The 14849-nt window shown below is 58.7% G+C and overlaps 1 protein-coding gene across 1 annotated transcript; it reads left to right on the top strand.

The window, feature by feature from the left end:
* The first annotated feature begins 6330 nt into the window (after positions 1-6330).
* SLC2A4RG (SLC2A4 regulator) lies at positions 6331-9673 on the top strand. The gene is made up of 7 exons (XM_054392052.1): positions 6331-6422; positions 6975-7084; positions 7170-7405; positions 8202-8302; positions 8420-8672; positions 9401-9483; positions 9562-9673. The coding sequence occupies exons 1-7, from the start codon at positions 6343-6345 to the stop codon at positions 9671-9673; spliced, it is 975 nt and encodes a 324-aa protein (XP_054248027.1). The 5' UTR covers positions 6331-6342.
* The last annotated feature ends 5176 nt before the right edge of the window (positions 9674-14849 follow it).

Below are 14849 nucleotides of genomic sequence, written 5' to 3' on the forward strand. Positions count from 1 at the left end.
GCTGCCTGTCTTCCCTCACTCAGTCCCACGCCTCAGACACAGTCAGGGGTGCCTCTATGAGCAGAAAGCTTTCACACTCCATTAAAAGGCTGGGAAGGGTTTATCCTTGTCAGGAGAAAACTCTTAAACTGGATCTAAAGCCTGGTCCTGGTGACTGGCGCTGGGAGAGGAGCTGCTGGCTGTGGCACCCATCCTGCACGGAGGGGTTTGCACCTCTGAGGTGGAGATGTGCAGCCAGCAGGAGCTGCTGCAATGGGCTGGGCCAGCCTGCAGCAGGGACCTGCCATGGCTGTGCCTAAAACCACGGCTTGAGGCTGTCTCTGGAGTCAGGTCAGAGCTCCCCTGCCGTGCCCTGGGGCAGGCATGAAGCCACCTGTCTGCCTTGGGCAGCTTTGCCCCTGCATGGCAGCAGGGGAGGTGGTGCAAACCGAAAACACAGGGCTCAGCAGAACCTGCCGAGGAGGCTTGCAGCCGGGAAGCAGCTCGGTGCCAAACCACAGAGCCCCAGAGAGAGGAGCCAGCCCCGGCAGCTGCTCCCAACCCCCTGCCAGATAAGGGCCCTGAGAGAAGATGCTGTGGGGCCGTGGGTGCTGGTGCTGCCACGCTCTTCCTGCTGCCAGCTGTGCCACCCCGGTGCGTGGGCTCCCCCCCGACTGCATCCTTCCCTCTTCTCTTTTTTCATCACCCACCCAGCAGCTCCCCAGGGCTGGGTCCCTCCTGCACCACACAAATCTCCTGGGAGCTGTGTTTGGGCTGAGAGCAGAACTCCCTAGGTCATTTGGGTTGGAAGAGAGCTTGAAGGTCATCAGGTCCAGCCCTTAACCCAGCACTGCCAGGGCACCACTGAACCAGGTCCCTCAGCACCACATCTACACAGCTCTGAAACCCCTCCAGGGATGGGGACTCCACCACTGCCCTGGGCAGCCTGGGCCAGCCCTTGACAACCCTTAAGGGGAAGAAATTGTTCCTCATGTCCAACCTAAACCTCCCCTGGAGTGACCCTGAACAGGAGCATCATGTCCATGAAGGAGCTTCTTCACTTCAGTGCAAGACAGGACTGGGCAGCCCACAGAGTTGGGACAGTGTTGGCACTGCCCATGAGGTCAGGTACCACTGTGCTGCTTTCCCAGTGAAAGGTACACTCAGTATGGCACTGGGCTGCACCCATCCAGGGAAATCTGCTCCTGCAGAGCTGGAGGATGGCCAAATCATCTCCCAAACACAACCCAGCAGCAGCAGGAAAGGCCTCATGTGCAGGGCTGCTGCTTGCTCCAAACACCTGCAGTGCCTGTGGGACTCAGGGGAGCCAGACTGGTACTGAGGTATGACAGCAACAGCCCAGTCCTTGGGGTAATGGAAAATGTGCCCAGAGCCCTGGCTGGAGGCCCAGAAACTGACTGGTGAGTGAAGGATGCATCTCAAAACACCACTTGGAGGGCTGTGGTCTTGCTGGGAAGGCTGGGGACAGTATCCGAGCAGGTAAGGCTGGGAAGACCTCTCCTCATCCCTAGGGATGGCTGGGTGTGGGGACCCCACAAGCTCCCTGTCACACTTCCAGGGGATCGTGCCACACTTCCCACCTCCTGCTAGAGACCAGTTTTGGGATGAGCTCCCTGTCACACTTCCAGGGGACAGTGCCACATGGTGCCATTCCCACAACATGGAGCAGCAGCCCAGCACACTGTTGCACTCACTCACTCTGTAGGGTGCTGCACTTTGTAGGGTGTTGCACAGTGCTGCATGGTGTCTTGCATGCTGCTGCATGGTGTCTTGCATGCTGCTGCAGGGTGTCTTGCCCGCTGCATGGTGCTTCAAGGTGCCTTGCATGGTGCTGCATGGTGCTGCCCTGCACCCTGTGTTCCTCTAACCCCCCCTTGTATGACTCTGCAACCCCTGTGGCTGCATGCAGCAGGTGGCTCTGCACCCAAGCCAGCCCCATACCCCACACAGCTTCACATCCCATATGGCCCTGTGCCCCACAGCTGGTGGGCAGTGCGGGCAAGGCCCTGACTCCCTCTGCAACACCCACCTGAGAGAGGGGCACCAGAGCTTGTTCCCAGTGATGGCACCCGGGCACCATGGGGGCATCTCCCAGGTATGCCACCCTGCCCGGGGAGGGGGTCGGGCTGGTGGCACTGGAGCCCTCGTTCATCAGGCAGACGACGCTCGGTGAGTTGCACAACAGTGAAGCTGCTGGAGCCGCCAGCTCAGCGTTTCGCCGGCGTTAACGATTAAACCGGAGTGGGGGGCAGCCGGCGGAGCCAGCGCCGCGGGCCTGCTGCGGCAGAGCTCCGTCCTCGTCTCATAACACCGCGGGAAGGAGAAGTGTGGTGCCAGCCCCGCGGCTGGGGGCTCGGACATCAGTGCCTCTGGGGACATGCTAACGAGGGTGACAGAGCCGTGGGATGGGATGGAAGGACCTCCTGCGCTCCCCACCGTGGCACTGCCAACTGCTGGGGATGCTGCTGGTCCCCAGTCCCCGGCAGCTCAGGGCAGGTTTGGAGCCCCATGGGTACCCCAGTTCCGAGTGGGACACTGCCCTTCACCTGGCTGCTCCTCTGCTGTTCTGTGGCATGCAAGGGGACCCCAGGGGTGGCCGTGCCAGGGTGGCACCCAGTCTCTCGGCCGGGCACACGGGGGCTTTCCCAGTTTCCTCGGTTTTTTTCATGCTTACGAAAGCTTCTGGCCTCGGGCAAGGCACAGGCTGAAGGTGACAGCTCCAACCACCCCCGAGGGACAACCGGGGGGACAAGCACCTCAGGACTCCTGCCCCTCTGCCACAGTGGGGACATTACCCCTCCAGGCAGGGGATGCCAACCCCCCATGGCCCCGCGTTAGCCAGCCCTGGGCTGCCGCGGGACAGTCGGAGGTGGACAGACTAGGGAGGGACCGGCAAGGGCCACCGTCTGGGACAGCTCCACGGACTCTGTCCTGGCCTTCAGGCTGCGGGGTGGGAACTCAAACACCGGCCCCGCACCGGCACCTGCCGCGCTGAAGGTTTGGAGCAGGCGAGGAGCAGAGCATGGATGGGCACCACCCTGGGTACCCTGAGCACCCTGGGCAGGCCGTTACCCCCAATACTCCATGCACTTAGGGCGCCCTATGCACTCTGGTACCCGAGGCAGCCCTTACCCCATGTGCCCAGAGCACTCCATGCACCCCAGATCGCCCACGTACTAAGGGCACCCACATGCCCCATGTTCCCCACCTGCCCCATCCACCCAAGGCATCTCAGGCACCTGGGCAACCCACATACCTCATGCCCCCCGTGAATCCCCTGCACCCCAGATCTCTCATGCACCCCAGTACCCCACGCACTCCACCTGCCCCACGGACCCCACACACAGCACTCCCCTTCTGGGTGGCTTTGGGCAGCATTCTCTCATGCCAGGCAGGACTGACCCAACCCATCCAGGTTTGGGGACCCCTTTCCTGCTGGGAACCTCTCTCTAACCCCCAAAATCCAGGCGCTTCCCCCCCCCCGCAGAAAGACAGTTGTAACTTTTGGAGGTCGTACAGCTGATGGGGGACCTCTATTACTTTTTGGGGAGCCCCGTAACTTCCAGCAAGTCTCAAACTTCGGGGGAACCCCGGTAAGTTTTGGGGAGCGTCACTTTGGGGGCGCCCTGAAACTTTTGGAGAATCCCTAGTACTTCTTGGAATCTTGAAAATTTGGGAAGCACAACTTTTGGGGGGCCCCTCCTGCTGCAATTGTGACCCTTTAACTTGGCAGGAGCCAGAGGAGTTTTGGGGGTCCGCAAGCTGGCGGTAACGCCGCCACACTGGGGACAACCCCCAGTTCCACCCGGTTGTGGTAAACCCCCAACTTTTGGGGGACACTCTGCAACTTTTGGGGTGCCCCGATTTTGGCGGGAAGTGGGGCGGGGACGTCCCGGGACCCACCCGTCATTGCCGGAGCCCCCAGAACTCCCGGAGGGGGGTCTCGAAAGGCGGGTCCGGGGGGGGTGCGGATGGAAGGGGGTGGAGTGGGTAGTTTGGGGGGGAGGGGGGCAGCGGGAGGGCGGGGCGCGCGAAAATGGCCGCTGGCGGCGGGGGCGTGTCCCGCGGGGAGGGGGGGCGGCGGGGGCGTGGCGCGGCGGGGCGAGTGGGCGTGGCGCCGCTCGCACAAGTGGCAGCTGGCGGCGACCAATCAGAAGCGAGAAAAGCGGCGGCCTCGTTCCAACCCGCGGGCGCTGGCCAATGGCGGGCCGCGGGGGGGGCGTGGTTTAACCGGCGCCGACACCGGAGCGCGCTCCCCCGCCGGGCCCGGCCGCGGCCGCCGCCGCCGCCGCCGCTTCTTCTTCTTGGCCCCCCCTCTCCATGGAGCCTCCGCGCCCGCCCGCCACGCTGCTGCCCTCTGCCCGCCGCCGCCGCCGCCGCGACCCTCCGCTGCCTCCTCCTCCGGCCGAGCCCGCCGGCGGCACCGGCACCGCCCTGAAGGTACTGGGGAAGTGGGGGGCGGTGGCGGCGGCAACCGGGAAAGTGGTGGTGTGGAGGGCGGGGGGATGGGGGGGGAAAGAACCGGGGGTGGGGGGGGGAGGCGGGGTAGGGGGTGTGGGGGGGCGGTGACAGCTGACAGCGGCCCGCCCGAAACTTTCCCCGCCGCTAAAATGGCGCCGCTCGGGGACAAACTTCGGGGGGGGGGGGTGGCGCCCCCGCTGCCAGCCCCCTCCTATCCCGAGAGGGCTCCCGTAGCTCCCCGGTTCAACACCTCCCACTCCACCGCCACCCCGGTGGGAAAAGGAGGTCGCCGGTTGATCCTGCACCGGAGGAGTCAAGTAGATCCCCGCTTCATACCACCCACCCCCGGTGGGATCCGATAGATCCCCGGCTGATCCCGCAAAGGCGAGGTGGGGGAACCCCCTCACCCTGCCACACGCACACACCCCGCCGGGATCGAGTAGATCCCTGGTTCCCCCCCGCCCCGGGTGGGATCATGTAGAGTCCCGGCTGATCCCACCATGGGGGAAGCAGGGGGGATGAGTGGTGGCAGGTGCCCACGTCCCCACTGCCACACACCCCTGCCCCGCTGTCACCAAGTGGATCCTCAGCTGGGGATCTCAGGGAATCTGCTTGATGCTTGGGGATACTCCCCCCTTGGAGCACCCTGCTGGGGTGATCCTTGTTGGATCCCAGTCCTAGGGAATCCACTTGGAACCTGGCTGGTGAGAAGGATCCCCTCAGCCGATCTGTGGGTACTGCTGTCTCAAGCCAGCTCTAGCTGCTGCTTGCCCAGCAGAGCTGCCAAGATATTCCTACTGGATCCCAGCTCTGGCCCTGAGGATCTGCTTGGGGTCTGCCTAGAAAGGGATCTACTGAGTGCTGCCACACAGCCAGAGGTCAATGATCTCTTGGAGCAGCCCCCAGCTGCTCCTTGCTCTGCACAGCTCCAGGAGGATCCCTGTTGGATCCCCAGCCCTTTGGGATCTTCCTGGAATCTGCCCTGGAGGGATCCATTTGGTGCAGACTGCCGATGGACATGGTTGTCTCGAGGAAGCCTTGAGTTGGTTCTTTTCTTGGCAAGGCTCAGGGGAGATCCCTGCATGATCTGAGCCCAGGGTGATCTGTTGGAGGATAGCTTGTAGAGGGATCCACCCCGGGACCAACTGTCCAATGAGAGTTGCAGGCCTGGGTCAGCCCTGCAGGAAGGGCTGCTCCTCGCTTCCCAGGGATCCCCAGGCTGATGACCTGGGATCCACCTGGAGGGGGATCCACCTGGAGGGAGATCCACTTGGTGCTGGCACTCAGCCAGTGTGTGCTGCTGTCTCAGACTGGCCTGGCAGGGCCAAGCCTGCTTCCTGCTCTGTGGACTTCTGTGGGGATCTCTGTTGGATCCTGGGTGATCTGTTCAGAGAAGGATCCACTGGGTGCTGCCACCCTGGAGCCACCCTTCAGGAGGGTATCTGACTCTGCAGGGATCCCTGCTGAATCCCCACTGTGGCCCTGGGGATCCATCTGGGGATCCCTGTTGGCTGACAGCAGCCTCACAGGAGGCTATTAGAAACTCTCACTTCTGCAGAGCCCCAGGGGGGGATCCCAAACACAATCTGATGGGATCCATCTGGGATCTACCTAGAAGTACCCACTGAGTGGTTGTCAGGATCCCACAGTACCCCTGCCTGGAGGTGCTGAGCTGCCTCCCCAGCACTAACTCTCCTTCCTTACCAAGATTCCCACAAGATCCCATGCTGGGGGTGGGGATCCACTTCCTAACTGCCACTTTCTCTCCCTCAGGCTCCTTTCCGGGGTCTGGCAGCAGGAGCTGAGGGCTGGTTGCCACGCTTGGGAGAGCCACTGCCACGCCAGGATCCACCCAGCCGGGATCCACCTAGCCGGGAAGCCATGCTGCGGGCCCTGGATGCCGGCCTGGAGCAGTGCCTGGCGCTGCACTCGGCCTACATCCCTGTGCCACCATGCCACAGGTAGTGCCCCTGTGGTGACCAGCTGGGTGACAGTGACAGCCAGGCCCGCTGGGAGCTGGGATCCTTTCGTCCTCCAGCTGCAGGAGGAGGACTTTGGCCACTCCAGCACCGGGAGCTCTGGCTGGGACTGGCTGTCCCCTGGATGGCAGCACCGAGGGCTGTGCCTGGCTGTCACCCTGCTGGGGACAAATTGTAGGTGCCATATCCAAGCATCACCCACATATTTAACCCCCATTCCCCCTACTTTTTTTTGGTCATTTAATGTTTTTTTTATTAGTTTTCCCCCTCAGCTCCAGAGGGTTTTGGTTGGCTGCCCGATGGGGTTTCCAGTGTGGATCCTGGGATGATGCCTGGCTCAGCCCAGTGATGCCCCCAGCATGGTGTAACCCTGTGCAACCCCTGTGCCCCTCCCTGTCACAAGCCATTGCTAGTCTGGGTGCAGACCTAACCACCATGGAGGTTCCACTGCCTCAGTGGGGGATGGAGGGTCCCTGGTGGGGTTTGTCCATCCTCACCACATCCCCTCCCCTCAAATTCTGCTCCCCCTGGCAGGAAGCTCTCGGGCAAGGCAGGCATCGATGAGGTGATGGCAGCCACGGTGCTCACCAGCCTCTCCACCAGCCCACTGGTCCTTGGTCACCCACCAGCCACCCCTGCCCCAGGTAAGAGCAGGCTCCTGTCCCTCCCAACCCATCCCTGGACACATATCCTACTGCAGGACCTGATCTTCCTCTTCCTCTTTGCTAGAGCCAGGTGGTGAGGTCTGGAAGGAGGTGCCTGCCATGTCCTCCAGCTGCAGCAGCAGCAGCAACACCAGTGGGGACTGGAGCTGGGACCCCCCCAGTGACCGTTCCACGCCCTCCACCCCCTCACCTCCACTCTCCAGCCATGTGCCCAGCACCTTCCTGCCCACCCTGCTGCCCGATGAGGAGCCCGACGGCTCCCACTTCGTCTTTGGGGAGCCCATCCCAAGGAAGAGGAAGGTGGGATGAGCTTGGGGGACTGGGGGGGCGGGGTGAGGCTGGGGTTGGGAATGGGGATGGTGCTAGTGGGATGGAGGTGTCAGAGATGGGAATGATGGCAGAGATGAGGGTGGGGATGGAGGTAGTGAGGATGGGAGTGAAGAGCAGGATGAGGCTGGGGATGGGTGATTGGTTGGACTTGATGATCTTGGAGGTCTCTTCCAATCTGTTTGATTCGGTGATGGGGATGATGGTGGGAATGAGATTTGGGATGTGGAGGATGATCTGCCTGGATGTGTTCCTGTGTGGCCTGCACTGCATTATATGGTTGTGTGCTCCTGCTCTGGCTGGGGGATTGGATGATCTCCAGAGGTCCCTTCCAACCCCTAACATCCTGTGAGCCTGTGATGAGGTTGGAGATGTGGAAGATGGTGAGGATGAGGTTGGGGATGTGGAGGATGGTGAGGATGAGGTTGGGGATGTGGAGGATGGTGAGGATGAGGTTGGGGATGTGGAGGATGGTGAGGATGAGGTTGGGGATGTGGAGGATGGTGAGGATGAGGTTGGGGATGTGGAGGATGGTGAGGATGAGGTTGGGGATGTGGAGGATGGTGAGGATGAGGTGGGGATGTGGAGGATGGTGAGGATGAGGTGCGGATGTGGGTAGAGAGAACAGGGATGAAGAGAATGAGGTCAGGGGTGTAGATAAGGATGGGGATGAAGATAAGATTGGGGATGACAAGAGGGGTGGAGGTGGGGTTGAGGATGGGGGTGCTGCTGGGAATGGGGCTGCCAGCCTGATGCCTCTCTCCTGCAGAACTCCACCAAGGTGATGTTCAAGTGCTTGTGGAAGAGCTGCGGCAAAGTCCTCAGCAGCTCCTCAGGGATGCAGAAGCACATCCGAACCCTGCACCTTGGGTAAGCGACGTGGGTCCTGCTGGACACCCCCTGACCCCACCTCTGGCGCCCCCTGCAGGGCCCTGCCATGGGGAGGGGCAGAGGAGCTGCCCCAGCCAGACCCTGCTGTCCCTGCAGCCGCAAAGCCGACCCGGAGCAGAGCGATGGAGAGGAGGACTTCTACTACACAGAGCTGGACGTGGACGTGGAGTCGCTGACGGATGGGCTCTCCAGCCTCACCCCGGTCTCGCCCACCTCCTCGGTGCCGCCCACCTTCCCCGGCCCCGAGGCGCCGCCGCCACCGCCCAGCCCCCACCCGGCGCTGCTGTCTCCCTGCAGCCCCGCAGCTCCCCCGGGGCTCTGCCACGTCCACACCGACCACGCGTACCAGGTGAGGAGGGGCACAGTGGGGGGCTGGGGAGGTGCAGCCGTGGTCCCCACCCCATCACCACCACCACCATCACCATCACGAGGGGCAGTGGTTTTAAAGTGGAGCACGGCAGGTCTAGGCTGCAGCAGGAGCACTGTGGACAGCAAAGCAAGAGAGGGGATTCTGCCCCTTGGCTCTGCTGAGACCTCACCTCCAATCCTGCCTCCAGCTCTGGTGTCCCCAGCATGAGCAGGACACACTGCTGCTGGCATGAGTCCTGAGGAGGCCATAAAGATGACCCAAGGGGTGGAGCAGCTCTGCTGTGAGGACAGGCTGAGGGAGCTGGGGGTGTTCAGCCTGGAGAGGACTCCAGAGGGACCTTAGGGTTGTCCTGAAGGGACCCTACAGGAAGGCTGCAGAGGGACTTCTCCTGAGGGTGTCAGAGACAGGCCAAGGGGGAATGGTTTGAAGCTGAGGCAGAGCAGGGTTGGACTGGAGCTGGGGAAGTTCTTCTGTAGGAGGCTGGTGAGGCTCTGGCACAGGCTGCCCAGGGAGGCTGTGGCTGCCTCCTTCCCACAGGTGTTCAGAGCCAGCCTGGATGTGTCCCTGGGCAGCCTGCTCTAGCTGGAGGTGTCCCTGCTGCCCGCAGGGGGGTTGGACAAGATGCCCTTGGAGGGTCCCTTCCCCCCTGAAGCCCCCCGTGCCCTACCAGCTCAACACTGACGCGGGGCCCTGTCCTCTCTCACCAGGGCTGCCCAACCCCACCACGGCCACCGGTGCCCCCTGCCGCCGCTCTGGCCCCACCGCCACCTAAGCCACCAACCATTCCCAGGTGAGCCACTGCCATCCACACCTCCCCTGCGCCTCTGCTGCCCCTCCCCCACCCTGTGACACTTCCCTCTGCCCGCAGGAGGCCGCGGGGGGAGGCCAAGAAGTGCCGCAAGGTGTACGGCATGGAGAACCGCGAGATGTGGTGCACGGCCTGCCGCTGGAAGAAGGCCTGCCAGCGCTTCCTCGACTGAGCTGGACAGCAGGCACAGGGGGACAGCAGTGCCACCAGTGCTGCCAGCGCTTCCTCGACTGAGCTGGACAGCAGGCACAGGGGGACAGCAGTGCCACCAGTGCTGCCAGCGCTTCCTCGACTGAGCTGCACAGGGGACAGTGGTGCCAGCGGTGCCATCAGTGCTGCCAGCGCTTCCTCGACTGAGCTGCACAGGGGACAGTGGTGCCAGCGGTGCCATCAGTGCTGCCAGCGCTTCTTCGACTGAGCCGGACAGCAGGGACAGGGGGACAACGGTGCCACCAGTGCTGCAAGCGCTTCATTGACTGACCCTGCCAGCGGGCACAGTGGGGACAGCAGTGCCAGCGGTGCCACCGGCACTGCCAGTGCCACCAGTGCTGCCAGCACTGCCTTGACTGACCCTGCCAGTGGTGCCGGTGGTGCGACCAATGCTTCCTTTGCTGACCCCTGGCAGCAGTGCCAATAGTGCTGGCAGTGCCAACGGCGATGCCAGTGCCGCCGGTGCCATCAGTGCCACCGGTGCCATCAGTGCCACTGGTGTCACCAGTGATGCCAGTGCCGTGCAGCCTGTGCCGCCAGTGCCACTGGTGCCGCCTGTGCCACCAGTGCCGCCAGGGCTGGCAGTGCCAGCAGTGCCACCACGGAGCTCCCTCCTTCTTGCACACTTTGCACTCGAGGTGCCTTTGCGCCCCCTCTCCCCACCCCAACCTCTGCTGCCGCCCCCGGACTCAGGGATCGGTTCCCCCACCCCCAGCCAAGCTTTATGCACACAGAACCTCCCTCCCCATCCCCTGCCGTGGAGCTTCTTGTCCCCCTCAACCTTTTTTATCCTTTGATAATAAGCTAAATCTGCCCCCCCAGCTCCCACCTTTGCCAGCACCGGTGGGGCAGCCAATCTGGGGAACACCCCTAAGGGGCTGGGGGGGAGGTTGCAGGGGGGGCTGCCCATGGCTCATCTAAGCTGTCCCTGCAGCTGGCAGGGGGGACTCAGCAAAGGGGGTGTCTGTTCCTGCCCCCCCCCCATCCCAGGGCAACCCCTGCCCCAAGTGGGCAGAGATGGGCACCTATCCCCCTACCCTTTACCCCTCTTCCCCAGGGGTGGTTGGTTTGTGTTTTGGTTTTTTTTTTTTTTTTTATACTCTTTTTATGTAATTTTTTTCTCTCTGTTGTTTTTTTCATTGTAGGGGGAGCAGCTGCTCCCCCCGGGGCTATGCTCCGGGAAGTGCCTGCAGGAACTGCACCCATTTGCACTAAGCCAAACTGCACAGAGGGGTTCTTTGCTCTTTTTTTTTTTTGTTGTTGTTTGGGGTTTTTTTGGGGGGGGTGGTGGGGAGGGTTGGCTTTTTTTTTGGTTGGTTTTATTTTGGATATTTTTTCCCCCCTTTAATTTTTTCCCCTTTGTGTGTTTTTATTTTTTAAATAAAATATATCAGAAAATAAAACTAAAAAAAAAAAAAATCCTATTTTTAAATACTGCCCCAGCCCAGGGTGCAGGGAGTGAGTACACTGGCTGCAGTGTGATGCCTCCAGCCCTTCTGGGGTGGGGGGGGGAGATTTAAAGGCCTTTATTCCCTTCAAAATCCCCTTTTTCTTCCCAAATCCCCTTTTTTTCCTTTCCTTCCTCCTCCTCACCCTTCTTTCCCTGCCTCCACAATCCCCACTTTCCCTCCTTCCCCCCCAAAAAATAGAATTTTTCCCTCCCAAACCGTTTCTCCCCTCTCATCCTGCCCAGGCAGTGGCTCAGGGCTGGGTTTGGCAGAGCCATGACCTCCCCTCCAACTCCCAATGCAGGGATGGAGACAGCCTGGCACTGCCACCCACCCACCCTTGCACCCAAGACAGGGCAGGTCCTTACCCTTGCAGGGAGGATTTCCTTTGCAGCAGGGACCCCTCCCCTGCTTGCAGGGTACTCCCCCCCCCTCCCCTCCCCCCACCTCGCAGGGGGTCAAACCGCTTCAGCCGCATGGCTGGGCCGGCGCCAGGATAGGCCTCCCCCTGCTTGTGTCCCCCCTCCCAGGGCTGTGACCTGTCAGCTCCGGAGTTAAAAGAAATAAATAAAATGTTTGGATTCTTTGTTTTTTTTTTTAATGGTTCTGGGTCTTTTCTGACTTCTCAGATGGGCTCAGTGCTGCGGGGAGAGGGTCCTGGGACCATCGCCAGCCCCGAACCTGCCGCTGGCACCTCCCCTCCTGCATCCCGCAGCCCCCGGGGGTGCCATCGCCCCGGGCTGTGTCTGAGCCCAAGCCGTGCCCGAAAGCGAGGAAAGGAAACGGCAGCGGCACGGCGGCACCGGCTGGGGGCGGTGGGGTGCAGGCCGCCGGGAGAGAGGGAAAGGGAAAGGGAAGAGGGAAAAGAAAGGGGGAAAAGGAGACCGGAACGCGGGGAAAACGGGGAGCGAAGGGCAGAAGGGGGGAAAAGGAAAAGAAAGGAAAAAGGGAGAAAGAGGAAAAGGAAAAAAAGGGGGGGAAGAAGGAAAAAGAAAGGAAGAGGGGAAAAGATAAGAGGGAAAGAGGGAAAAATAAAAGGAAAAGGGGGGAAATGAGGCAAAAAAGAGAAAGGGGAAAAGAGGGAAAGGCGGGGGGGAGGAAGAAGGTAAAAAATGAAAAAGGGGAGAAAAGGGAGGGGAGAAGGAAAAAAGGGAAGAAGTAAAAGGGAAAACAGGGGGAAAGGGAGGAAAAGGAGAGGGAAAGGAGGAAAAAAGTAAAAAAGGGAAAACAGGAAAAGGGGAGAAAGGGACAAATGAAAAGGAAATGGAAGCATCATGCCCAGGCTGGATTCCCTTCGGGGCAGGGAAGGATTTTGGGAAGCAGGGACCTCAGACGGCCCCAGCTCAACACCCAGGAGCGTTGCGGGGGGGTCGGGAGGGGGAGGAGACAGAGTGCAGGATCCTGCAGCACCGCAGGGCTGCAGCTGGGTGGTGCCCGTGGCCCCGTTCCCATCCCATCCCTTCCCATCCCATCCCGTCCCGTCCCACACGACGAGGAGGACGAATTAACGATGCTTTGGGGTTCCCCCCCGCCCAAAACCAAGACCAAAACTGGTAGCAGCAATTTCCCAATTTATTGATCCAGATCGATCGTTGCAGGTTTGTCTAAGCTAAACCCCATCACAAAGCCATGACCAGCACCCAAGCTGGCCACCAGTATGCCCAGTGCAGGCTAAGAACTGAGAGAGCAACTAAAAAAAATATAAAATAATAATAATAATAATAATAATAATAATAATAATAATAATAATAATAATAATAATAATAATAATAATAATAATCCAAGTTCTATTCACCTGAACTACAAAAGTGACAGCAAATCAGCACAACAAAGCCACCACCTTCTCCCACTGGCACCCTCCTGCCCATCAAACCTCTTCAGCCTTTCCCCCAGCCCCCCTCAAAATATTAACCACATCTTTCAATACAAACACAGGTTGAGAATAATTAATATAAAGTCAGTAGAATATAGAATATTCCCAGCAAAAATAATCATCATCATAATAATAATCATCATCATCATTGGATAATCTTCAAACACTGTCCTTAGATTTATTTATAATTTTGTGTGTGTTTAGCTTTATTTTTTTTTCCCCCAGACAGGTTTAAAGCACGTTGGAAAATAAATATATTATAGATATGGAAGCATACACACAGCACTCTTACTATGCATGGCTGAAGGGGAAAAAAAAATACCACCACCCCAGAAGTTCCAAACACAAAATAGACCCTAAAAAAAAAAAAAAAAAAGCAGGAACCAGTACGGCTTTCTTAGGAGGTGCACGTCCCCAAAGGAGCTGAAATTCCAGATTATTGCCTCCAAATTCCAGTTTTTTGCCCTCTCCTTTTTTTTTAAAGTGGAGTTTCCTAAAGGGTGATGTGTAAAATGGGAGTTAGCATTGAGGAGGAGGGGTGCTCAGCACCAGGGTGGAATTGGGGTTCCACTCCTGAACTGAGCCTTCACCCAAGTCATTGAACCCCACAGCCTGCCCCAAGCCCTGGAGCAATGTGGTGCTGGAAAGGCAGAGTGGGGAAGGCAGGAGTGGGGAGAGGGAGTAAGCCAGGCTCCGAATGCCAGAGGGGCTTCCCTTTGTAGGGAACCCATTCCTTTTGTAGGCCAAACTGCTGGATTTTGATCAAAACAGAAGGGAAAGGCCAATGAAGTTTGCAAACCATCATCAGACACATCAACCTCTCAACTCCCCAGAGAGTCACCCCCACCCCCCACCCCCCCACCCACCCCCCCCCCGCTGCAGCTGGGATGCCTCAGGGTAACTTTAAAATAAACAAAACTGGGCAATTGGTACTTTTTACAAACCAGTTTGGGGAAAGAAACCACTGGAAAGCCACACAAGAGCCTCCTTTGTCTTCAAGACCTTCTCCAACAGCATCCCCAGCCTCGGGCCCCACGTTGAGCAGGACACAGCTGACGACTTCTCAGGACTTCTTGGAATTGTTGTTGTTTGGTTGTTTTTTTCAGGGCAGGCTGGTTGTGCCCTGAATGAAATCATCTTGGTAAGTCCTGGCACAGTCTTGAGATTTAAATAAAAACAAGGTAAAAAGGAAGAAATCCAGAAGGGACATTTACAAGGAGTTAAAAACCACCCCAAAAGGAGCTGCAGGTTCTCAAGACCTAAGGGTCTTGATTTTTATTTATTAAGCTAAAAGGGAGTTAATTTTTAGAACTAAATCTGTATATATATATACACACACACCCCCTATATATATATATATATATATAAAACAATAAAAAAGGGGAGCTCAGTGAAGTAGACAAAGCCCTGAAGGGAAATACAAAGAGGAGATGCCAGAGGCTTACTCAATGCTTGTATTGGTGGAAGGGTTTGGGGTTGGATTTCAACCCCCAAAAGCTGAAGTTTGCATAGGCAGAAAATCCCAGAGAGGAGCCCCAAGGGGTCCAACCAAGCCATGGAGGAAGTTTTGTAAGGTTTCAGCATTTAAAAAAAGCCCAAATTCCGTTAGTTTGTTTTTTTGTTTTAGTTTTATTTTGTTTTGTTTTGGAAGCCAAAGCATCACTGCAGCGCCTGGCGGAGGGGGGGGGGGAGGGGAAAGAGAAATTCCTGCAGCTGGAATCACAGACACAGAGTGAGAGGGGTTGGAAGGGACCTCTGGAGACCATCTAAGTCCAAACCAAATCTTCATTTCTCCATCAAACTACTCCCAAGGAAGC

This window comes from Indicator indicator, chromosome 24 (assembly GCF_027791375.1).
Source record: "Indicator indicator isolate 239-I01 chromosome 24, UM_Iind_1.1, whole genome shotgun sequence".
Lineage (NCBI taxonomy): Eukaryota > Metazoa > Chordata > Aves > Piciformes > Indicatoridae > Indicator > Indicator indicator.